Here is a 24,395-nt window from a genome sequence, read left to right as displayed (position 1 = left end):
AAAGGTTGAATCTAGTAAGGCAACTCCTATGTTCCTTTACTAATAGCATTCAGGAATTTAGTCAGCAGAGGAAACACCAGTGCGTAAGATGGTCATTAAACTATCTCCTTTCCCTCTTTCTTATGTTTTTTTTTCTTTTCTTTTCTTTTTTTTTTCCCCAATGATTTTTTGCAGGCTGTCATGAAATGTGCTCTTTCATTTAATTATTGCAAACTAGCGTGTGATTCATGTGATTCTTAATTTTATCAGAAACAGGTGACATCTACTTTCATTGGAAGTTCAGATTTTTTTTCTAAGCCAGCCCTACTCAGACAAAACCAATGAGATACCTAAGTTGGTTGTTTTGGTGTCACTGCAGGAAATATTTTTCTTTCTTTTTGATAGGCAAGGAAAAGAACACAAAACATGAATCTCTCTGATGCAGTTACAGAGCTGAAATGATACTAAACAAATGCACTGCCTCAGTATTTTTTTTTGTGTGTTTTTTAAGGGGGTTTCTATAAACAATTATTTTTATAAAGCACACTTTAGTTTACAATCTTTCATTATAACTGTTATAAATTTTTTTTTAAACAACCCGAAATGCGTTCCATATAAAGAAATGGCAAGTTATTTAGCTATCAAGATTTTACATGTAGTTTTCTTATAATTTTTGTACAATTGCATAGACGTGTAAAACCTGCCATTGTTAACAAAACATTAACAGACTTAGGAAACTACTGAAATCTACAGTATAGTACCACTACCCTTCACAAAAATATAGATTTCTTGTTTCTTGTAAACTCTTACAGTCTAATCCTCTTTGTAGTATGAATATTATAAAAACCATGCGGGACGCCTGAAGTTGTAAAACACATCTGGCTATTCTAACACCTTGTCGTCAGTCATCACTGTCACTAAGGTTTCCATTGCTCTTCCCAAGTCGTCTGCCATGTGGAAAAGGCTCCCTACATTGTGGCCTGAAAAAGAAAGTCAAAGAAGAGGAGATTAAATGAAGAAGACAAGCCAGCAGATTGGAAGGAACATTTTATAGAAAGGGCTGAGCACAGATCTGTCACCCTCCATGTACTGCTTGCCACCATCCCCAGTGGAGTGAGCACTCTTTCCAAAAGTCTCCTGGATGAACATAATAATACGTCGTCATTAGCAGAAGTTGCCAGTTTTGCAGAACACTTCACAGCAATACTGGCTTGCATGGCTATGGTAAACTATGTTGACAAGAAGCCAGCACGCCTGTGTTCCACAACAACCCCCTGTAGCAATGAAGCTGCACCATTATGAGTGTTCACCAAAAGCAACGATTAAATCCATTGACATCACAGAAAAGTTTCCAACTGGCGCTGTAAGTGTTTGACCATTCAATGTTCTATCAAGGAGAAAAACAGAAACAAACAGATCAGCAGTAATTAACTAAATCATTAAGCCCAAGCAGCCCCAGCAGGATACCTGCATGGATAGCTAAAATGAGAACCTGAATGGCTGCAGTGTATTCAATCATTTATAAAATATCCTTTGCTTTTCACACATCAGTCTAACAGAATCCAAGATGCCACAATCACCAACTAACTACTACACAGTGGTTCATTTGTACACTTCTCCTCATCAGTAACCACTGTGAAGTCCAAAGATGGTATAACCACAACACGTGTAATGCCTGCATGCAAGTGATGAATAAATGCAGAGTACAGGTTTGGAGACAAAATCTGTAAGTTCTCACTCTTATTTTACCACCATTGCAAATGGAAAGGAAAGGCAGCAATGCTGATCAGCAGTAAGAAATGGCTTCAACACAAGTAGAGACTAAGCAGACTTGAAGGCAGGAATATTAAATTGCCGAATGTTGCCAGTTTAGGCCCTTGGCATACCCTGCCTGGTCTGCAGCTGCTGTGAAGAGTGAGGGTTTCCTGCAAATCCTGTGTCAGATTTGCAGACCTCTGTGACTGTCTCCAATACCCTCTGGCATCTCAAAGGACAGAGATATCATGGTTTAAACAGCTGAATCCCATCTGGAGTCTCCCTCCAGAAAAAAATATGACTGAAGAGGGAATATGACAGAGATCTAGGCACCCTACAAGATGAGCATCCAAATAAGGACTAATTGTTCAAGATTTCTTGCAAGGACAAGGAGGAATGAGCAGACAGAAGGTCTTCAAACAAGCAGAAGGAAATTATACTCTGCACAGTACATAACTGTATTACTGAAATTATCACCACAGTCTGATGTTAAGTCCAAATAAATGACTTAAAGAGTTAGAAAATAGTCCCCGAAGAAAGATTTATTTAAATGCAAAGAAGTGCATGTGACCTCCAACTCATGAAGTCCCCAAGCTGCAGAGTGCCAGGAAGAAGCACCCAAAGGAAGCAAGGACATGATCAGGGTATTCAGGATACATCTTTCATGCAGTCCCCACCTGTAATGTGCCTGACTGTTACCACTGCCCACCTACATGATGGGTGTCCCTCCTGACACAACTGCCTTCCTCAAAACCAGGAACAAACCTTCCCTGTGTGGCAAATCAAACTCACTGTCCTTCTCCAAATGTTCAAATATTACGGTAGTCATGCACTGTTGATATTTCTACAGCACACAAGAGCTTGGGGTGGTGTTAGTTAATATTTATCAGCATTTATGGAATAGAAAAAAATGATCTGAGAAATACCCAGAAAAGTTTGTTTCTTCTGAAGAACTACTACCACCTTTTACATTCAGTTAGTTTTTGAAGTTTTGCTTTGGCTTTTTTGAATGTAGCATTCATGACACAAAACTATGCCATATCTAAATGGTAACAACCCAACAAGCTGCCCGTTCGATAACGAGCTGTCCTGTGTGTGGCACAGTTTGCCAGGTATCAATATAAAGAAATACTTGGTTTTAATCCTGTGACATTTTGCTAACTGCACTAATGCACAGAGAAACAGATGCACCAAACAGCAGTTTCATCCATAAATCATTAATGTATAGCCATCCTATTCACCGTAAATAAAAACTTGTAATTTGCTCATCAGCACATTAAGTAGCAGAGTACAAAAAAATCCCATCAAGTTTTGGTCAAAACATAGTTTATTTTAAAGTAAATGTATACTACCACATTGATTTTAGATGTAGGGGATAACCTCTTACTGGCACCAGGAAGGCTTGGATTTGCCAGACTGAGATCAATCCAGCAAATTACACCACAAAAAGTGAACATTTGATGAAGTCATATGAAAGCAAAAATGTATTTTCAGTGGGAGATGCTTACACAAAAGTAATTACCACTGGTTTACCCTACTTACCCAAACTCTGACTTGCTCAGGTACATTTGTAGCATGAGCTACTAAGGCTTTAGCAGAATAATCCTGGTGTAAGTGAAGCAACCTGCAGCATCCCCACAGACATCCTGACCCTGCAAACTACTTTCAAGAAATGTCTAGGCTTCAAATACTCCTTTTCTTTCTGTCAACCTACAGACATGAGACAGGACTGTGATGAGAGTCATAACTGAACAGCCAGGTGTGAGAGACACTGCTGCCTGTGGGATCATGGTGCATTGTTCAGATTTGCTGAGACCTGTTGTTTCTAGAAACAACAATGGGACTGCAGGGCTCTTTGCGGACTCCAGCACCACTCAGTACCAGCTTGAGATGAGTGACCACCCTTCTGTGGATTTAGAGCTACCAAAACTGCTAAAACACATCTCAAGAAAGAATCAGTATTTGTTAATACTACTGGTTCTGACAGATAGAGAGCTGCAAAGGTAACCAAGGCAAGTTTATAGAAAGACTCCAGGTCCAGAAAGCATAATGTCAATAAAAAATATAACAAAAAAGTCTTTCAGAACTATGCCACAGTAGGCATAAACTTGTTAAAACTGTTGAAGCAACTAAAACATGGAGCAAGAAGACCTTGTGCATTTACAGTTACAGGAATGTCTGCTAGTCTGTTTTTTCTTCTCTCTGTTAATTGCTGCCATATTTTTGGAATAACCATGCTTTGAATTCAATCTCCCTCCACAAAAGCTGCACAGAGGCAGGATGGGGTGATTAAGGAGATTTTACTCCCCCTCCCTCACACCATCTACGCTACTTTCTAGCACAGGTCTTAATTTCCTCTGCAGAAAAGCTAAACAATCCTGTGCCTCCTCTTGAGCCATGGGAGTTTACAGCTCAGAGCATGACTGTAAACCACTGCTGGCTGCAGTTTATGTTAATAGCTGGACTGTAAAGTGCAACAGCTTGGGACAGTCCCAGGACAGGAGGACAGGCCAGAAGCATGGGCAATATAGCTATGCTCCAACCACTCAACTGGCAAACCCTCAACTAGGTATCACTGCACCAACAGAAGGTTTTTGTGCTTCTCTTGCAGATGAGAGTAACAGCTAGGTCAATGGAGACTGCAAATAGCTGAGAACAACATATGCAATAATTTCCTGGAACTGTATGTCCAATGAATTCACCCTTTTCTATAATTCCTGTTACCTAAATAAGAGCTCAAATTCACTTACTTGTTTCTATACAGCTCTGCTGCTTCTGTTGAATATTGCTTACTTGTCCTCTCTAAGACTGAAATGTGGGACATTAAAATTTTTGATTAAGAAGCAAATGAGAAAAATACTGTCCTAGAAGTACTTAGAAAAATATTTATCATAGCTTTCCACTCATTATTATTAATATTTTAAAGTAATCCCACCAAAAGGCATTAATTCAATTTATTATTATTTTTATTTTAAATTAAAGCTGAAAAAGTTTTCTTCATGCTTGACGTATGGAATGGTTGAAATATGCTACCTTGTAAGAAAAAAAATAGTACTCACTTTGAAATGCAGCAACAAAGCTCAAAATGGACACAGACAGTTTTAACTTATAAAATGAAGAGGATATGAACACAGGTGCATTTGCTTCAAAAGCAGAAGACACCTATTTCTGCAGACACTAACTACATCACTTCTGGTCATACACAGAATGATGTGTTTCACATCTGCTGAATAGAGACTCTATTAGAATTAAGGCCCTTGGGTGAATATCAGTCTTACACTACAGCTTGTCAGAGAAATAAACGTGGAGCATTCTGACTCAAAAGAGCCTGAAAGTAAATTTAGAAACCCAAACACAATGCAGTGCCTTTTTTAGCAGTGCAGATTTCTAACCCATCCCCGACAAAAGAAAAATCCATCTGTTGGTGGCTTGGATTTTGATGCCCTTGTTCATATCGAGTAATGCTATCGAGTAATCCATTGGATTACACAGAAAGACAATACCTAATATGAGTAATGGGATCAAAACCTGGCTGAGTGGGTTTAAAACCACATAATCTGCCTTTGTTCAAATGGATTCACACATAAAGCAAAAGCTGTTCTATACCTTAGCTCATACACTTCATAAACAGGTGATGAATTGCATTTTATATTCAGCTCTGCAAGTTACCAAGCCCCGTCTGGAACCATCAGTGAGCACAAATGCAACAGCAGAGTGGCCAGCAATTAATTGAAGAAGTCAACTTTTTTAGCGTTAAGCTGCTGGAATCCAATCATGTAGGACATGCCCATTTTTAAAATTATTATTATTATTTTTAATATTAATTGTATCACATGTTCCCTCAGCAGCAGAAGTTTTTTCTGAATAATGTGCATAAATATGAGTGAGAATAGTGGAAATCCAATCATCTTTTTTTCTGATTTGGAGAACAATTCTCAGAGTGTATGGGCCAAGAGCATGCAGGGTTGAATATAAAAAAAATTCCCTAAAACTTCTGATTGGTACAGTTTGTTGAAAGCATCCCAAGCACCCTTTTTGATCCATATGAGAGGACCTGTCATGTAACCTGTATTACAAGGCACCACATGTGAACAAACCCTGCCTTACCCAGGGCAGTGACTAGAGCTTCACAAAAGCTCTGCTAAAAACCCCAGCACAGAGTGTTTCCATGAGTCGCCCTCTCTGCACCAGCAGAAGTTTGCAAAAAGGGTTACTCTTTGATTCCTGCCTCATCCACACCGAGTATCAGCTGTTTGGGAAAGGTCATTTCACAGCTATTTGCAACTGCACTCAGGCAGTCTCTAAATATCTTTAATAATTGTTGCTAGGAATTCATCTTTCAAACATTGTATCTGGTTGGCAAGTGGAGGACAGCACTACAGAAGAAAAATCAAGGCTCTCCAGAAATACGTTTGTAGGCGCTATGAAAACACGGAGCAAAATGTTCTCCTCCATCAACAAGCAGCGACGTACAAATTCTAAAATCTATTTTTCATCAACCCAGCCATATCTGAAGTGCACAGTGAAAACCATCATCCATTTGCATTGCTGAACACAACACTGTGGAGCTGGTGAATGTTAGTAGCATTCTTCATTCTGCAATAGTGTACTAAGAAATTAAAACACCTGAATCTCTTATACCTCTCAACTCTCACCATTCTAAAGAGAAAGAAAAAATTAATAATGGGAGATGATGGTTGGTATATTGGAACATACATATAAATATCATTGCGAGTATGTAAGCAGAACAGTGAGACATGGGTGTCCCTGTTGTACTTACACACAAGACCAACCCAACATGAGTCAATGACTGCAGCATATTTGCTGACCACATTTATCACACAGAGGCTCAATTTCAATGTATTACATTCTCCTCCCCATTCCTCAGTTTCCCCCTCTGGGAGGATGTAAGTAAATGCACATCCCTGAGCTGACACTGTCTCCACTGAAAGTTGAGAGGTACGCTACTGTTAGAGCACGTATGAGGAACACACTCAGCAAAATCAAACAAAACCCAAAGCAAAAGAAAACCACCCCCCGCCCTTCACCAAACCCAAGCAAACCCGTGCTGCTGTCACAAGCATGCTGGGCACAGAAAGCAAGCTGTGACAAACAGAAGCCATGGCAGTGAGCCTGTGTCTCACTAACCTCTCTCACTGGCTTTCCAGGGGCATTTCTTCCTTTAGGAACAGAGAGAGGAAGTGGAAGAAATATCAGAAAAGAAAGGAAAAAAACCACACATAAATATATATATATATATTTATACTGTAAGAGAAACTTAAATTTCCATTTAGGACTTTAATACAAAATAACAACATTTCTGCTTTAAACAAAAGTGCACTGAAATCTACCGCAGATTCTGAACTAATATATTCAAGAACAGTTCTGTAATCTGCAGCTTTGTTTTAGCCTAGCAAAAACACTCAAGAAAACTACTAAAACCAATTTACAGGCCTTTCAGTTGAGGATAAGGATGACAGGGAAGACCTGAATTCACTTTGTAAGCATACAAATTACCTCAATATGAGTACTTTTATTCAGCTGTGATAGTGGTAAAATCAGGTTTTCTCAATGTCAAATTAATTCATTGAGACACTTCACATTTTATTATGGCCTACATACATACATATAGGCAGGTATACATTATTATATACATGTATGTGCATACACACACAGCTATACACTGGAATACAACCTGCTCACATTTAAAAGAATTATATTTCAAAAGATGTTTCCAACCAGGTGATCTGCAAGCATGCTAAAACTGAGGGGGTAGAGGGAGAAAGAGAGACCAAAAATTCAAGTGGAGGAAAAAAGGAAAAGTATCACTTTGAAGTTGTACTGCAAAAATGGAGGAATCATTAATAGGTTTAGCTGAAATGATGTTCCTCGTGAGCCTTCACGGAAGTCAAACTTTGATCACATGGATTCTTCTCGAACACTTTATCACAGCATACTTTTTTTAAAAAAAAGAAAGCCAGGTGTCCACCAACAGTAGAAACACTCCCTTGCCCCTCTTCCCATGGCACAGCTGGTGACAATAAGATGCTTGCTGCCTTCAGAAGCAGCATCCTACTGTCACTGGTACACTGCTGCAAGCATCAGTATGGCTAGACTTTGTAGCCTTGAGCAAGAAAATCACTGAGGTAGATGCTGTTCAAGGAAGAGGATGATCTTTGCCCCAGAGCTGTTCTAAATGAGGTAATTGTAAATGACATATGGGACAACGGGGAGAGAGACAGATATATACGGGAGAACACACTGGTCAGCATAATAGTAACCTAATTGCTGTTGAGTTTTTTATCTAGGTATGGCAGCCTGCAGGAGAAGGGAAGGAAGAAAATAAATAGCTTTTCAGGTATTTTACAAGAATCAGAACAAGGGTCAGCAAGAGAGCAAAGATGAGCATAGGTGGCAAAGGAGAGGAGGAGAGGGTGGAGGCAGTAAATGGCATCACTGACCACAACAGGACAGAGCCCCTGCTCAACTACAAACTCCAGGCAACATAAATCCAGGGCAACCTTTTAAGTTTTATTCCCTTCCCTTCTCTCTTCCTCTCCCCAATAGCATACTTAATAATACAAATTATAATAATAGGTTTGAAGTAATGCACTGCATGTAGGCTTTCATTCTCTTCCTAGGGGGAGCTCTGACTCAGGTTATGTCTATATTGCATGTGCTGGGGGTGCACAGAGGTACTAGAGTGAGCTTGAAGGCTAGGAGAGGTGCAGCTTCAGCTCTAATGACTTTACTTGGCAGACCTGACTAACTTTCTAGGACTTACATGAGTGCTTACACAGCCTGTGAACTCCTCTGGCACTTTTATCAGGAGCTATGAATGCTAAAAAAAAAAAAAAAAAAAAAAGCCTCCCAGGAGGGAAGATAAGAATCTCTCACTGATACAAATCATGTAACAGAAAATCCTTGAAAATGCTCTCACTGATACAAATCATGTAACAGAAAATGAAGATATGAATAAGATATAAAGTCCATTGCATACTTTGGTCTTCTTCTGAGAAAGAGCCCCAAGGTTTAGGTGAGTAGGTGGTCTACCTAAGGCCTACAGGAACTAGAGTGTGGTAGAGCTGGGTGTGCAAAAGTCCTGGGGCATGAATGAGATCCAGCAGAAGACAGGTTAGTTTGGGTCAAGAGAAGAAAAGGAACCACCTGCATGCAAAATCCTTCTGGAGGTCTTACAAAGTGCCTACCTGTCTGCACAAGCATCTAAAATTACAGCTACACAGTCTTTAATTTAAATATCTACATGAGACAGCCCGGATTCTTCTTGAAAATGAATGTATTTAAAAGTAACTGGGATAGCTCTGCATCACACAACAGCTGGGGAGGAAAGTCTGTGCTGAGTAATCTGTCCTAGAATGTGTTAAATACAACAAAGAACAGCACTACTACAGCAACAGCTAATTTCTTTTGGAGGAAGATTAAAAAGGGTTTAAAGGATTCTATTTTCTTCTTTGCATATGAATGAATCTGTTTCTCTAAGTTTTCAGGCAAGGAATATGGTTTGGCATAAATCGCAGAGGAAGAAGTTTGTACTGCCGCAGTTCTGAAAATCTGTACTCTGTAAGGCATCAAAATTCTGATACACAATCCATGGACACCTAATTATCTATTATTCCTATATAATCAAGATTTCCTTCCCTTACAAAACAGAAGTGTCTTTTTCTTTTTTTCATAAAATTATAGAATCACAGAAAGGTTAGGGTTGGAAGGGACCTTAAAGATCATCTAGATCCAATTTCTGGAAATATACATGACATTGTATCACAGGCAAAGGTACACAGAGAGTGATCAGATCAAACCTGAAAGAAGAAGCACTAATAAAAAGTCATGCATCTATACAGATTCAGATCAAAGAAGAGAGGACAAGGCATCTATTGCAGTGCCCCTCTCACTAAACTCAGGAGGGATAAATTGCAGAGAGAAGAGATTCTCTGTGATTCTGAGAGATGTAGATCTGCAAACAGCTTTTTTTCTTAATTACTTTAAGTTTTGTTAAATTCATTAATGCATTCTTAGTTTACGTTAGGACTAAGCATCACAAATCATGAAAGATTTCTTCCTCCTCATCACTACCCCAGCAGAAAACTGCAGAGAAGCTCAGACATTTCAGTACTGTTGTGCCACAGGGGAGTGATAAGGAATCTCAGTCATTCAGGCTCACTGATGTAGGACCATAGCACAAAGAAGTGGCTACAGTGCAGAAGAAGCCAGGGTAGCTCAACTGGAAAAACATTTCTAGAATACCCTACAGTGTACTCTTCCACTGATTCACTAAAGTGTGAAAAATCTGTGTTGCACAACGTTTTGCTGTCAGAATAAGGGAAACTGCATCATTTGCAGTGCTGAAAGCTGCTAGTTCCACTTAGAACATTAGTCCCACTCATGCCCAAGCCTGGCTGATGCAAGACTGAGAGGAGAGAATGTGTGTTTTTATGTGATTGGGATGAAAATAAAACAAACTTGTAAAAGATGGTGCTATTCTTAGTGCCATTTATTTATTGCTGTGGAGTCTTTAATTTCACTGTACAAGACAACATCTGTATTAAGCAATAATATGTTAAATAATAACTGTGTGTGCTGATTCCTTTCCAAATGTTGTTGCAGCCTCTTAGCTCTTTAGAGCCATCATGGTCTCACTTCTAACTACTTCTTGGCTCCCATTTCCTCATTATCCACCAAAAAGGGCTCTGCATTGAAAGCCTTGGATGTTCTCTCACCACTTCCAGTTAGCTGAAGAACTACTGCCCCTAAATTCCTCTCTGAGCATTCATAGAATGCATTTGGCACAGAACTGTAACTACAAAACACAGCCTGGTCCACCATGAGATTCACCTGAAAAAGTGCAATTTTTTTTTTTTTTTGTCCTCAATGCTGCAGGGAGAGATGAATTTTGCTTAAAAAATACTGGCCTGTCAATCTTACTTTCTAACTGTGAACCAATTCCCTGGAGATTTAGTAGCTTGGGCACAAATACAGCGTGAAAATGTTTTCCTCTGTGGCCCATTATGAAGCAGGGTCAAATAAACCACTGAGGTGGTATTTAATGGTAGATTTCCACTAAATGTCAGACCTCTGGCTTTGACATCTGTTTTGAGTTAGCACAGCAGCTGTTTGAAGCAGCTGCAGCAGTTGTGAATTTGCTGGGAGCAGCAAAGTAAAAGAGGAATGGATAGGAAACCTTGTAGATGAAAAGGAACGAAAAATTCCTTCAGGACACCAATCATCAGGTATTCAGCAGATTTTCTCTCTCCAGAAATGAAACAGCTTTTGGCTGTGCAAGGAGCAGGGAGGTGCTCTGCTTAGGAAATGCCAAGAGCTGCCAAAAGGTTAAACTGAAGAAATGAACAAAAACCTATAAAAGGCTAGTAACACAAATTATTGCATCTGAGATCTGTATAAGAAGGTCTATGACACGATTTGTTTAACACATACTTCTCTAAAATATATTCCAAACAATGCTATGAAGCCTTGATGTCCTTTTAAAAACAACTCTGTGCAGCAAGAGCTTTAAAAGTATCAGAATCAAGATGTATCTGTCTCCAGGTAAGTCACAATTAATTACTACTGCATTTTACTGCTTTGTTTCGTAAGTCCGAAATAAGATCTGCTACCTGCTTTAGAAAACAGACAGGAAAGTGGGGGAGGGACTTTTTACAAGGGCATGTAGGGATAGGATGAGGGGTATTTGCTTTAAGGTGAAAGTGGGTAGATTTAGATTAGATATTAGGAAGAAATCCTTTACTGTGAGAGCAGTGAGACACTGGAACAGGTTGCCTGGGGAAGCTGTGGATACACCATACTGCAAGTGTTCAAGGCCAGGATGGACGGGGTTTTGAGCAACCTGGTCTAGTGGGAGGTGTCTCTGCCCATAGCAAGGGAGTTGGAACTGAATTATCTCTAAGGTCCCTTCCAACTTAAACCATTCTCTGACTTTATGTTCAACTATACATCTGTGCACGCAAGCACACACATTCACTCCTCTTCTCTCTTCACTGCTTATTCAGCTCTGAACTCTTCTCACGAATCAAAGCCTTGAGAGTCCAGTTTGCTCTTGTTCTGCACTCCTCCAAGCTGTCATTAACCTAATGGCAACAGGATACCCAGACTTATGTCCCTGCTTCAAAAGGTGCATCACTCTCTATGCCAGAGCCGAACATTTATCTTTAATTTTATCATGCTTATTTCTACAGGCCACAAAGGAAACCCACATTTAATGTCCTGTCAGTAAATTCTTAGACCTTTTAATACATCGCTAGATTTCCTCAACTGACTCAACATATACATTTCAGGTTATTTGTATGGATGTTTGTTCCTTTCTGAATTTCATTCCATTATTCTCACTTTTCTTCTAGGTAAGTTTTGATGAGTTCCCTGTGTCCTCAGTAGCTCTTCTGGAGTGACAAGGTCTATGAATATCATAGCAGACTTCTACAGCATTAGTATAGAAACAAACAAAGCTACTTCTAGTATTAGTCAATCTTGGGCGTTTAATTAATCTGCCTTCTATTTTTAATTCCTAAAGATAGTATGCATCGCCTGTGGTGCCACTTTACCCAAGTAGTTTGAATTCACCTTTCAAATATTATTTAATAAGCTTCTGTATAACAACACATTTCAGATGCCAGACTGGGATGACTGAGTTTCTTGCATCTTTTTTACTTCTACTTAGTAAGATTCAATATAAGAAAATGTACTCTTTATACATCTGTGCTCATCACTTGCTTGGGCTTATCATTCTGTTTCCTGATTTCCTACAAATAGCTTGAGATTCAATGCAAACTGTAATGCGAAGAAAAAATATGACATGCGCCACATCTAAATCCTTATACTATGCTTCTTCTCAGGCTTCTCTGCCAAGCTGCTTTCACTCTTGCTATTACACTTCGATCTTTGATTACAGATTGGAAACCTGAGATACAGATTTGCACCTCTCAACAGCAAAAAGGCCCCCAATTCAGGGCTTTTCTGAGACGAATCAACCCTGCTTCTTTTTCCTCCTTCCTGCAGTCTTTTAAACTATAAGTCATAACCCTGATACTTGTGGAATCTGACAGAGCACAGAATCCCTCATCTTATAATGAAGGTCTACATGAAGCTGTGGCAAATTAGCTGTGGATATAAGCATTGTTTATGTGGGTACCAGTTAATGACATATATTTAACGATGTATCATTATATCAGTTAACAAATATCATTTAAACAGAAGTAGAAGAAAACTCTAATAATTTATGTCTGGATCAGATCTCAACAAAACTGATTATATCAGTAGTATTCTATATCAACCAATAAATGGAAATCCATTTGCACTGGTTGCAAGACAAACTACTTCTCATAGAGGGTCTGACCATTTCTATGGTCCAAAAGTGGCTACACAAACCTGGCATTCGTGCAAACACTTCAAAAGATACATGAAAAATGGAGAAACCTAATCGAGGACCTCATCTATTTAGCCAAAACTTGGTGAAATTCTCAAAAAAGTGAATTACTTTTTCTCTTTGCTGGACTAGTCTTGTTGTGAGCTAAAGGGAGAGGAAGAGGCAAATTCTGATTCAGCCTGATGGCACCTTGGGCAGGCCCAGAAGAAAAGTCCTGTAGGAAGTTTGACTCTGACTGGCAGACTGTGCCTGCTTGTGGCTGCTGCAACCGAAGCTCTTCTCACAGCTTGGCTGAGGAGAACAGAAGACGACACATGTCAAACAGACTGTGCCTCCTCTTTGCTTGCAGCCCTCCACACAGCTAGAGACTATTTTTGTCCCCTGTGGCTGCTAGTCTGGCAGGAAACTATCAGCTGCAATCTCTTTTAGGGATTCTTTTGATCCCATACTTCACTTTTAACACAGTTACTGAATAGAGAAACAAAATAAGGGAATATATTCCTTCTCTGTATTTAAATGACCACATTTTGTATCACCAGAATGAAAATGTGAAGTTATAACTTAACTTACAGAATTAAAATATTAACTGATGCTGCCAATTAATTTTCTTTCATTAAGCTTTATACACTGTCAGTTAGATTAATGAAGTTTTGTATTTTTCACTAAGAAAATTTAAAACCTTTTTTATTCTCAAGCAGTACAGTAATATCTAATAGACTGATCTCTACCTATTTATACACAGGAAATGGACCACTGTATTTCAAATCTCTCATTAACTGCTGTTTTGTAAATTGCTCCTATTTTACTTAAAACTAAGCTTGTTTTTTTAAAAGAAATTGCTTTTCAATGTCATCAGCTATGATTACAAATTAGCACATCTGGTGACTATTTTAACATGTGGTATCTACATCTAGACACATACAATTATGCAAGGACTCCTAAATACAACATACTTACACAAATGATGGTCACTGTTAAGAAAGTACTGTCCATTGTAACCTTGTGTACACAGCAACTTTAAAAATAAGTATATCTGAATCTACGCATTAATATTTGAAAGATTGTTTTCTGTTGTCTCAGATAATTAGTATCTTGGAAAAGGAAGCCTAGACATACAACTTTTTCATATAATGTTGAGGTGGAGATTAATGTAGTTAACAATATGTTGTATTAGATTTTCTTCAATAATACTTTTTAAAAATCTACCTCTTTTAATCTATAGCTTGAGATCTTCTGTAAAATTTACGCAGCCTTCTCCTTTTTCATTGCTTACAGACAATGCGTGGTGAGAGCTGAGCTTGCTTTGAACTCAAAGGATGGAGATAACTTGACTTCACTGAAAGTCTAGCATGATGCTTAATGCATTTACCAACTAAAGAAGAAGGTCTGGGAGATGTGTGGAACCTGTACAAGGGGCTGTGTGTTAAGTCTATGCCCTTGTTTTAATCCAGTTAAAAGGCTGTCAACAGACATCAGGACTTTCTTTTGCCAAGAGGTTTAAGTCTAAGCCTTCTTTCACAGCAACAGGTAATATCCCAGACTTTCCATCTCCTGCTAGGAATCAAAGCCATTTTTCTTGGCAGCAGAGTATTTTTTCTGGGCTCAGAAACAACCTTCTTAAATGAAAAAAGGTTGAACAAATAAGCCCTAGTAATATAAATGCTTAACTTCAGCAAACAACAGGAATGAGCAAAACGGAAACACTGAAAGAAACACTGTGGCTGTATGCACAAGTGCAGCCTACGCTGCACAAACGAGTAGACCACACATTTTCTCTCCATCACTCTGGACCCAAGCACTACCAGGTTGAGAGCTCTGACTCAGAACTGTAATACTGAAAACCAGAATACTCTTGGAGAAAGGTAAAGACAGAAGAAAAAATGTTCTAAGATGTATTAAAAATAAATTAGTAACGAAACTAGCTGAAAAGGAGAGAAGCTGTGAGAAAAGGAACATGGCAAAAGGGAAAAGAAGAAAATGCTCAGGAAAAGTCTCAGACAGATGCCGTTTCATCCACGTACCTAGCAAGGGCTGCCTGTGGAGGTAGCTTAAGGTAACGGAGAAGCAGGCTGCTTCTGCACTCATTAAGACAGGTTTCTCTACAGCTATTGTTAAAACGAAAACAAAGAGCAGCAAAAGACCTGAAACCAAAACACAACCCCCTGAAAACATCAAGGAACAGAAAGCACTTTTATCTTTCTTCCTCTCATCTGCCACAGGCAGCAGCACTCACCTCTGGAGCTGGGGAAGGAGTTGTTTAGCTGCTCCATCACTTCCTCCAAACCTGTGCTTGTGTCCTGGGGAGGACTGAGCAGCTCATCCTCGCCTGCAAAGCAAATCCACACCATTGCATGAGAGCCACTACAAAACCATTTGCTAACAGCTTGCTATTGCGGGTGTCCTTCATGAAGCTAAGGATGCTCAGTTAAATACATTTTCTGCTTAAGACACAACCAACATTTTAAAGGTGAATTTTGTTGACTATTATGTTTCTCTTTTTGTTTTTAAAGGATCTACATGATACTAAACAATGAATTTTAAGTAATTAACACTGATTTTAATTTGTAAAAAGGGATTGTAGAAATAATCTACTCGGGTAAAAGAAGTAGGGTAAAATGTCTGCTAGGAACATTTTGTTCTATATATGACACTTGTTGTTTCAGCTTCTCTTATTCTGTTAATGGCAAAAGAAATTGCCATTTTGAGTGCTGCTATTGAGGAGCTTTCTAATAGGGCTGGATTCATGTTTGCACTGCTTTGCCTAGCTGTGTAAATCAGCAGAAACTCAGATTCTCATCTGCATCAGTATTAATATTTCTGACAGTTTAATTGCATCAGATTGGCGCTCCAAGAACATTCAATTGTACTGTAAAAGGGTTTAGTGGCAGTTTAATAAAGCAAAATACATTTCTCCCACTGAATAATTTCTATAACTTGATTACAGGGCAGCAGCTTAATGGGAAATTCAATACATTTTATTTTTATTGGGGTTTTTTTTGGTCATGGTTTCAGAGAACTTTTTCCATATGTTGATTTTACTGAAGACCCTACCCTCTAATACAAGTAAAGCATATTAAAAAAAATGCACCTGAAGGATATACTTTGAGATCCTCCTTTTTAACTAGACTTTTTATATCCCTTTTAAAAGATAAAAGCAATTTGCCTGTTGTAATATCCATGAGACTTACATCCTTATTTTGAAAATAACTTAATGGCCTTTGGTTCCAACGTGTCTTCCCCTGTTCAACTTGAGCAATGAACTGCCTGATTTTCTGTTAGCACTTACATTCTTTAAACATTTGAGGTGCTCCACACTACTGGAAAGCCTACTAAAAGCGATGCTAAAGGAACAATTTAGGACTGCATATATTACATATTATTAGGCTTAGTGTCACCCTCACCTTAGGGACAGGAGTTTCACAACACTTATTACTGACAAAGACTAATTTTTCCTACTCCAGTACAAGATGTACGGTAAATGTCTGCAAAAAGAAATTAATTCGTAACAGTGATATCAGCTCCTTTTATTCCATTAATTATTTTAAAATAGCCACTGAGACTGCTTGCAGTTTGTTCAGCTTTTGACTGGTGGTGGGTTCACACAAGACCATGAGTTACTTTTGCACCAAGTGCTGCACTGACAGAGGTACTTCATCAGAACTCATGTCTTTCCAGCCTCTGATGGATGTCAAAGTGAAAACTGAGAGTGAGACCTTGCTGCTTCTACTCCGGCTGAAGAGCTTATCAGCATGTCTGCAGAAAGCCACCTGGCCCTGAAGACTGAAAGAGGAGGGCAGTGTTTCTGTTGTCCTGGCCAAGAAGAACTGAAACTATTTTCCCAATGTTCTGTTAAGCATGGATACAAACTGAACTGTGTTGACCCTCAAGACTGTTCTTTTATTTTTAATGCATTATTTTTATTCTTTCTCATTTGGATGATTCTTCTGAGCATTTCTCTGTCAATAACAAAATAAGACGTCAGCCAAGCAACCCAACAAAAGTAAAGCCACCTTCAGATCTCGATTACCTCTTAACCCAAAACAATCTTCCCCATCTGTGTTTCTACAACAGGCTTGGAGGGCTTGGTGAGTCTCAAATGTTCTGGTGGCACCTGAACTAATTAAAGTTCAGCAACAGCCTGCTGGCCCACATGCCTCAGAGAATCGCCTTTGCTGCTACACTACTAGGGGAGAAAGGCCAAAGATCAGTATTTTCCAATCAGGATTCTAGAAAGGAAAGCAGAACCTTACCACTTGTCCTGGTATATCTCAGGTTACCAAGGGACAAGCTTTTCTATTTGTAAATTAGGATTTGAGTGGGTTGCTGTTTTTAACCAAACAGGCAGACACTATTAGTGGAAAACTTTTTATGCTAAACATAAAAGAGAAAACAGACAGAGAAGTGCAGTGAGTGTGCATTCAAAGGAAAAAAAAAATAATAGGGTCTCCTCTCGAAAAGAAAAATATATAAAAGCTATCACCACTACCTTACCTCATTGCATGAGAGACTTAAGAGATTCTCACTACTTTCTTTAAAATTATGACACTCTCATTACTGGGCACATGCTTGCTGCATCGGAACACTATTTACAATACTGCTCTGGTTTCCTTCACAATTCAAAAATATTTTAAGCTGGACTTCAGAAAACTCAAACTAGCAAGCAAAGCTTTCTGGTGTGAAACTTTTTATAAGCTCTGCTCCATGCTGCCAAAAGTGTTGCTTTGCTGAGTCTCAACATGATCAGACTGATAATACCACTTCACTGTCTTGTCACACACTGGCTCATTTGAACAAACAAGGAAACCCAACTATTATCTAAATATTTGCTTTTACTAAGTGTTAGCAGTTTATATGATTATATGCCTGTTATTAATTAATTCCAGTCTCACAAGTTAAATGGGAATAATTTTATATCGAGACAAATGAGAAGTATTGTATTTTGTCCTACTGAGGGATAAAATATGAAACTACAAGACTTTTAGTAAGATGGCTGGTAGCCATTGCCTTCCTATCTGTTCCTGTGTATTTTAGTATATTTTATGCGATTACATTAATGACATTTCTTTAGAAAACTGATGCAAATTGCCAAACTGATATATTTCATCTACTCTGTTGCGAAATACTTATTTGCTAATATGAAATAAAGATCCAAATGAAATTGCTGTTACCTGTGATTGTACTCCCACGCCCAGGATTTAACTTAAGCATTCCTAAAGATATAATTTCTTTCACATTTTTTACATTGTAGGGTGTACAGAACCCTTCTTGTTTGATACTGGCACAGGCTGATACTATTGTCTACGCTCAGAATGGAAAAAACAGCCCCTGAACAAATGGCATCTCCCACCACAATGACACTTCAGACACAGAAAGACATTCCCTCCCATTCACTTTCTCACTGCCATTGACTCTTTCACTAACTTCAGTGAGGAGAAAAGCTCTCACTTAACTCTGCTCCAAAGCCTCTCTCTAATATATGCTAAATAAATTTCTGTATATGAAGCTATTATCATCAGACTTCAAATATTATCTTTTTGAAGTAACGTAAGCACATTTGATTGAAGATGTTGCAACAGCTGATTGATTTTTAGTAGCAGAAAATCCTTACTACTTGGTAATAAATACTTATTATATTATATAACAGATAGTAAATTAAGAAAACACTAAGAGCAGTTACTAAAAGCACCAAAATAATAATTCCAGCCTCTAGTTACAGAAAATTGTGACTTACTTACTCCACAACTTACATGATGTTCATTATCACATCTGATGTGATATGTAGAAAAGACAATACATGAGCACTGCCTACAAGTGACAGCTCAAATCCACTGACTGAGCCATGACATAATTAAAATAAGACCACATCAGTTAACATGGGGATGATACATTTAATCTCTTAGCCAGAGTTTAAACATTGTACATTTAAATCAGCCATGCCATGATTAGCAGCTCATAGTTAGTTCTATTTGTTTTCCAAAGTTAAACCCTGGCTGGACTTTGCGTTTCATGCCAAAACATCCACACTACTGTGTGCATCGTGATCAAAAGCAAAAGCCTGAAACACAATGAAGATGTAAAGGGTAAACAGCCAGATGCCATCAAAGACCACTGCAAAAGTCTCTTTCATTCTCATTCAAACTAAACAGGAGAGTGGAGTCTTTTCTGTCCTTAAAGATTGTTTTCCTGGAAAGTGGGACTACATTTTTTTATGACAATCTGAACTTTGTTATCTTACCCATGGTTTCTGAAGTCTGGCTGCCAACTACACGAAGAAGCATTGGCTGACTGCTGTCTGACCTCTGCAAAGAGGTAGAAGGAGATGATAGCGTTGTACCATTCACTTTGGCATCCGCCTGTGGCTGAAAATGAAAGCAAAAAGGAAGGGACTCTTATTAACAGCTTAGTACATCACTGTATTTTTTATTTACTTCATGAATACACACAATTTTCTGTTTTTAAGTAAACATATCCATGCAAAAAATTGCTTTGAGTTTTGAATAAAACAAGGAAGAAGACTAAATAAGAATACTAAAACATTATTCCACCTTCTGACTTGCAGTCTGTAGAATAATTATTTTTCTCTATCTAGTGTCTATAGATATGATTTCTTGGTCTGTTGGTGTTCTTGGTATCACTTCACACCCTGTTTGGAAAATAACTCTACAGAGATCTATAAAAAAGTGCTGAGGACTCACATGCTCCAGCAGTTGCCTCAGCCTGTGCAGCTGTGACTCCAGCTGCTTGTTGTGATCCTCCAGAATCTGCATTCTGGCCTCCAGGCGGCCCTTGTGCTGGCGAAGCAGCTTGGCTTCTGCAATAAGTTCAGCATCCCGGGGGCTTTGCGGAGAAACTGGCATCATCTCCGGTGGAGACGGCAGTGGAGACAGTCCTTTGTGGTCATGCTGTTGCTTCAAACGGTCATACTCAGCTTGCAAGTTTCTGTTGAGAAGTAACAAGGAGGTTAATCTTTACAACGCCAAACAGGATGGTGCAGATGCAAGGCAGCCAGAAGGCACCTCCTCTTGTGTGGTGTGATGTTTCTAACTAACCAGGGAGCATAGGTTCACCTGCACCACCTGCTTTTCATTTTGCTGAATCCATTTCTGTGTAGATTTACAACCCGTGGATGTGAAAGGAGCTCATATTATAGGGACCTGTGAGACAAGCATTGCCTAAAGGCTTTGTACATCACCAGAATTCACAATTAATTCTCTTCCAGGGCACACAATGTAGAAGGCTGGCTGGGATCCAGACACCCTTCTGAAGTCCGGGTACAGTCTGTCCAGGGCTCAGCCCTTGGCTTCCTGCATTTTATCATTCCTAGCAGAAGCTGGACTGTTTGTTACCATGCATGAATAAACTCATGGAGTAATTTGTGCTAAAAGAGGACTTCAGTGATCAAAGCCCTTTACTAACACTAATCAAAGCAGACACCACCTGGCCAGCCTATCTGTTTTACAGATGAGAAAGCTAAAACAGAAAAGCCAAAAAGTCAGAGCACAACAAAGAACTCGAGAGTTCATTTGCAACTCTGCTGTCGTTAGTCAGGTCACATCAGTTTCCTCTCTTGATAGCTGCAAATGCACTTCCAGCCTAGCTCTAAAATTACCAACCTAAAATGAGGAAAAGAAAAATGAGTGAGCCAATCTGTTAAACTGCACTTTGGGGCTGTAATTTCCACCTTCATTTGAACTGCCCTGTCTAGAGTGCTGCTGACTACTTTAACTTCATGATATTGCTGAACTTGTTCTTTTATTTGGTAAAACTCCCATTTTACTCCAGTAAAACACATAGATTAGTATGAACTACACTGGTCCACAGGAAAAAAAAAAAATCTAACACCCAGGAAGAGCACAGAAGGGGAGAAACTGAAACCTTGTTAGGGATGACACAGTCCAACAATGCAAAAATAGTAACTTACAACAGAAAGTTTGTAGGCAAGGGAGGCCTAATGAACTGCACTGGGATTTTGTTGCTACGATGTTCCTTTACAGCTTCCCAGAGCAGGGAAAAATGGCTTGGTGGTTGGGTAACTGCTTACTCATCACAAGCAGTGACCCAGATTTTATTTTTTCCAACACACTCTTTATTTGAGGTTGTGAGAACAGGCACTTTTTGCCAGTTCTTCTGCCTGCAAGCCACAATACACAATGACAGTTTGCTCTGAAGGCTCAATAGCATCACAGAAACCTACCAATAAACTTTATTAAGCTCTGAAACACTTCTAAAGATACACTATTGGGAACAGAAACAGAAATAAAGCAGTATGCACCATTTCACATGAATAAGAAAGCAATGCCAAGGACAAAGACAAGCTACTGACTGTTCTTCAAACTTACTTGTGCCCCTCAGCAGCTGCATGATGGATGTGTCCTAACCTGGGATTGTAGCAGCCAGCCTTTTAGAACATGATCCCTAAGCAATATCTGATTTATACTATCCCTCCTCTGCAAGAGTTTTAAAAAGTTAAAAAAGGGATTGATCATTCTTAACTTTAGGCTGTTCCAAAATTCAAGATCTCTTTTTCTAAAACCCACACAAAGAGGAGAAACTACAGAGCGGGATTTTTTCAAATGAAATTTTTTGATTTAATGAAATGTAGAGTTTCAAGTCCTTGAAAATTATCTGGAAGCAAGACAGAAAGAACGCATGCACGCACGCACACCTGTATTGGGCGTTGCCTTGCACATGACTTAACACTTCTGATATTTCTAGCTGAATGAACTGGTGAATAATTAATAAAAATACAAAAGTGAATAGGAATGACCATGACAACAGTATCACACATGGTCTTACTGCAGACTAAAGTTCATACAGGATTGATCATTAAACTTGTTTCTCACATAGTCTGTAGACAGTGAGTATTACTACCCGACTAGGAATTTCCCAGATGTACCATACAATTCTCTACAAACTGCAGACTCAAAAGTTTGAAGTGCTGTAAAGCAAAAGATAAAGTATCACCCTAAGGGAAACTAAACTTTGTCTTATATAGAACATAAGCAGGTACCTTGCTACAAAGAAATCTATAATTTTCACCTCAACTATCAATATAGAAAAGGCCTTCCAGTAACTATGGTATGGAAAAAAGAAGTGAGGGCTAAGCAGTAATCCAGATAAAAACGCCTTTATGTCTGATACAAAATAGTTGAAAACACTTTCTCAAATCTCACAGAAAACAAATGAATTGTAAAGGATATTGCACCTTATACAAGCAGAGATATTTCTGAATTTATGAGTTCTGTAATTAAACACAATAATATTGCTGGAACAAAGAAACGTAATTTTCCAGGTGCACCTTTTCTGTTCAGCTGCACAGTCCTTAGGTAAGAGAATTAAGATTCAACAGACCAACTCAGAGTCTTAAGAGTAATGTGAAGCACAGAAAATCAATAGTATCATAAGAATTGGTATCTAAATATACAGGAATGAAGACCTGTATTAACATAGTGGGAAAAAAAAAGGCTGGTAATTAAAAAAAGAAATCAAGAATTTGAAAGCTGCTCTAAGAATATCCTAGAAGAGAGAAGAATTAGCTCTTATTCCTACCTCTGGAATGGTTTTAAGCTGTGCGGTCAAAAACGATTGCTGCCGCAAGCCAAGCATCCAAGGCCTACAGCTCTCAGTATAAAGCCTCTGTGTGCCAAGGAAAGGCGCTTTCTCGCATTTCCAGCATAAAATGGGAAGAGAAAGAGGATATAAAAGCCTAATCCTCTCTGAATGTGGCTGAATAAGCACAGGCAGACTGGGAAATCTAGCCTCCCTCCACCATAGTCCAGGATGGGTGACTTTTACATCTTGTTGCCACAAACAAAGCTGCTGCATCTTCTGATCACTAAGAAAAGATCTAATTCATTAAGAGAAATATGCAAAGAAAAACCCCATATATTCCATTTACTATCCTTGCACCTCTTTGAAGCATCATAAAGAAAAATAACAGAAGGAAGCATGCAACATAACCTTGATTTATGCAACTGTAAAGAGCTCAATAGTACAAAGCTCGTAAGTTACTAACCACATTTGTCACTGGCAGCATTAATTGCCTGGTGACAAAAATCCTAGTGGACCCCGTTTTCTGAGTAGTCCTCTGAGAAGCAATTGAGAATTTGTCAATTCATGTTATTTTTCATCTCCCTACATGGAATCGGTGATTTGAAGAAATGGACAAAGCTGGTAACTGAACCACTCACCCTTGTCCCTCACTGGAGTGCCAGTGTTAACTCACGACAACTCAAACTCAGAACATCATCTCCAATGCCAAAACAAACACCTAAAGGAGCCAAGGCATGTTTAGAAATGCATCGCTTTCTCACTATTGGCAACTATACAGAAGGAACTCATTTAAGGAGGCCATTCATCAGTCTTCAGATTTGAAGTAACAACATGGCTGTAGGGAAATGGCAGGGTTTTTTTGGGAAATGGCAGCTTTGAGATTCATGGTATTAGTGCTTCTCCAGTTTGTCAGTGACCTTGATTCAACTAAGATGCTACGGAACGTTCACTTTCTTTAGTAAACAAATAGCAGGAAAGTGTGGTAATTCTCTGCAAAAAGTTCTGAGTCTCTATCACTGCAAAACTGTATGCTTTCTATTTAATGCTAGTACATCCTAGTCAGTATAACCTAACCTATAGTATAACCTTTTAAAGTGCAGTTTTAGATAGACATAAAAAATGTCTTTCCTATTTCTGAAATATATTCACTTATGGAAATTTCAAAATGTTTTTGGGACAGTTTTAGTATGGGTTTTTCTATTATATTGCAATATTGTAATAGTGACTTCCATAGCAAGATTACTTTATGTCTACTGAATACTTAAGAAATGGTCTTATCACAATATTTCATGTGATGTAAAGCTGAGTGCGAGGCTTAATACTCAACTGAAATGTTTTCACAAAATGCTAATATTTTAGCAAATATAAATTATTTAAAGAAGTCATACAGAAGCATACAAGGAAGCTACAGAAGCACCGAGGTCTCAAAATGCTAACAGATAAATAATGAATATCTAACAAGAGGTCCTTGGAACTGAAAAAAAAAACCTCAGTCAGAACCTTGTCACAGCTAGGTTAGTTTTATAAGGTGAATAATACATTTCAGAAGAATTCAGAATAATCAACAGTTCTTTTTAAACTGTCCAAAAGCAAAACTTCAGAATGACAATTTCAAAGAGTCTTTTAAGTAACAAGTTAAGATGAAACTATTTGGAGACCAGAAACTGCAGCTGAAAACCAAATGGAGGTCAGACTGCAATATACAGCTCAAAAG

The 24,395-nt window shown here is 38.6% G+C and overlaps 1 protein-coding gene across 1 annotated transcript in view; it reads right to left on the bottom strand.

The window, feature by feature from the left end:
- Positions 1-225: 225 nt before the first annotated feature.
- DMD (dystrophin) overlaps positions 226-24,395 on the bottom strand; it is a 909,379-nt gene continuing 885,209 nt past the window's right edge. The window contains exons 74-78 of the mRNA XM_010004489.1: positions 19,825-20,068; positions 19,365-19,488; positions 15,363-15,455; positions 6,883-6,914; positions 226-959 (exon numbers count right to left, since the gene is read on the bottom strand). Of these exons, the coding sequence (XP_010002791.1) occupies positions 948-959; positions 6,883-6,914; positions 15,363-15,455; positions 19,365-19,488; positions 19,825-20,068 (505 nt within the window). The 3' untranslated portion in view covers positions 226-947. The remainder of the gene's footprint in view (positions 960-6,882; positions 6,915-15,362; positions 15,456-19,364; positions 19,489-19,824; positions 20,069-24,395) is intronic.

The sequence above is a fragment of the Chaetura pelagica genome, unplaced genomic scaffold, assembly GCF_000747805.2.
Source record: "Chaetura pelagica isolate M959 unplaced genomic scaffold, ChaPel_1.0 scaffold308, whole genome shotgun sequence".
Lineage (NCBI taxonomy): Eukaryota > Metazoa > Chordata > Aves > Apodiformes > Apodidae > Chaetura > Chaetura pelagica.
This window is presented reverse-complemented; position numbering and strand designations above follow the sequence as displayed.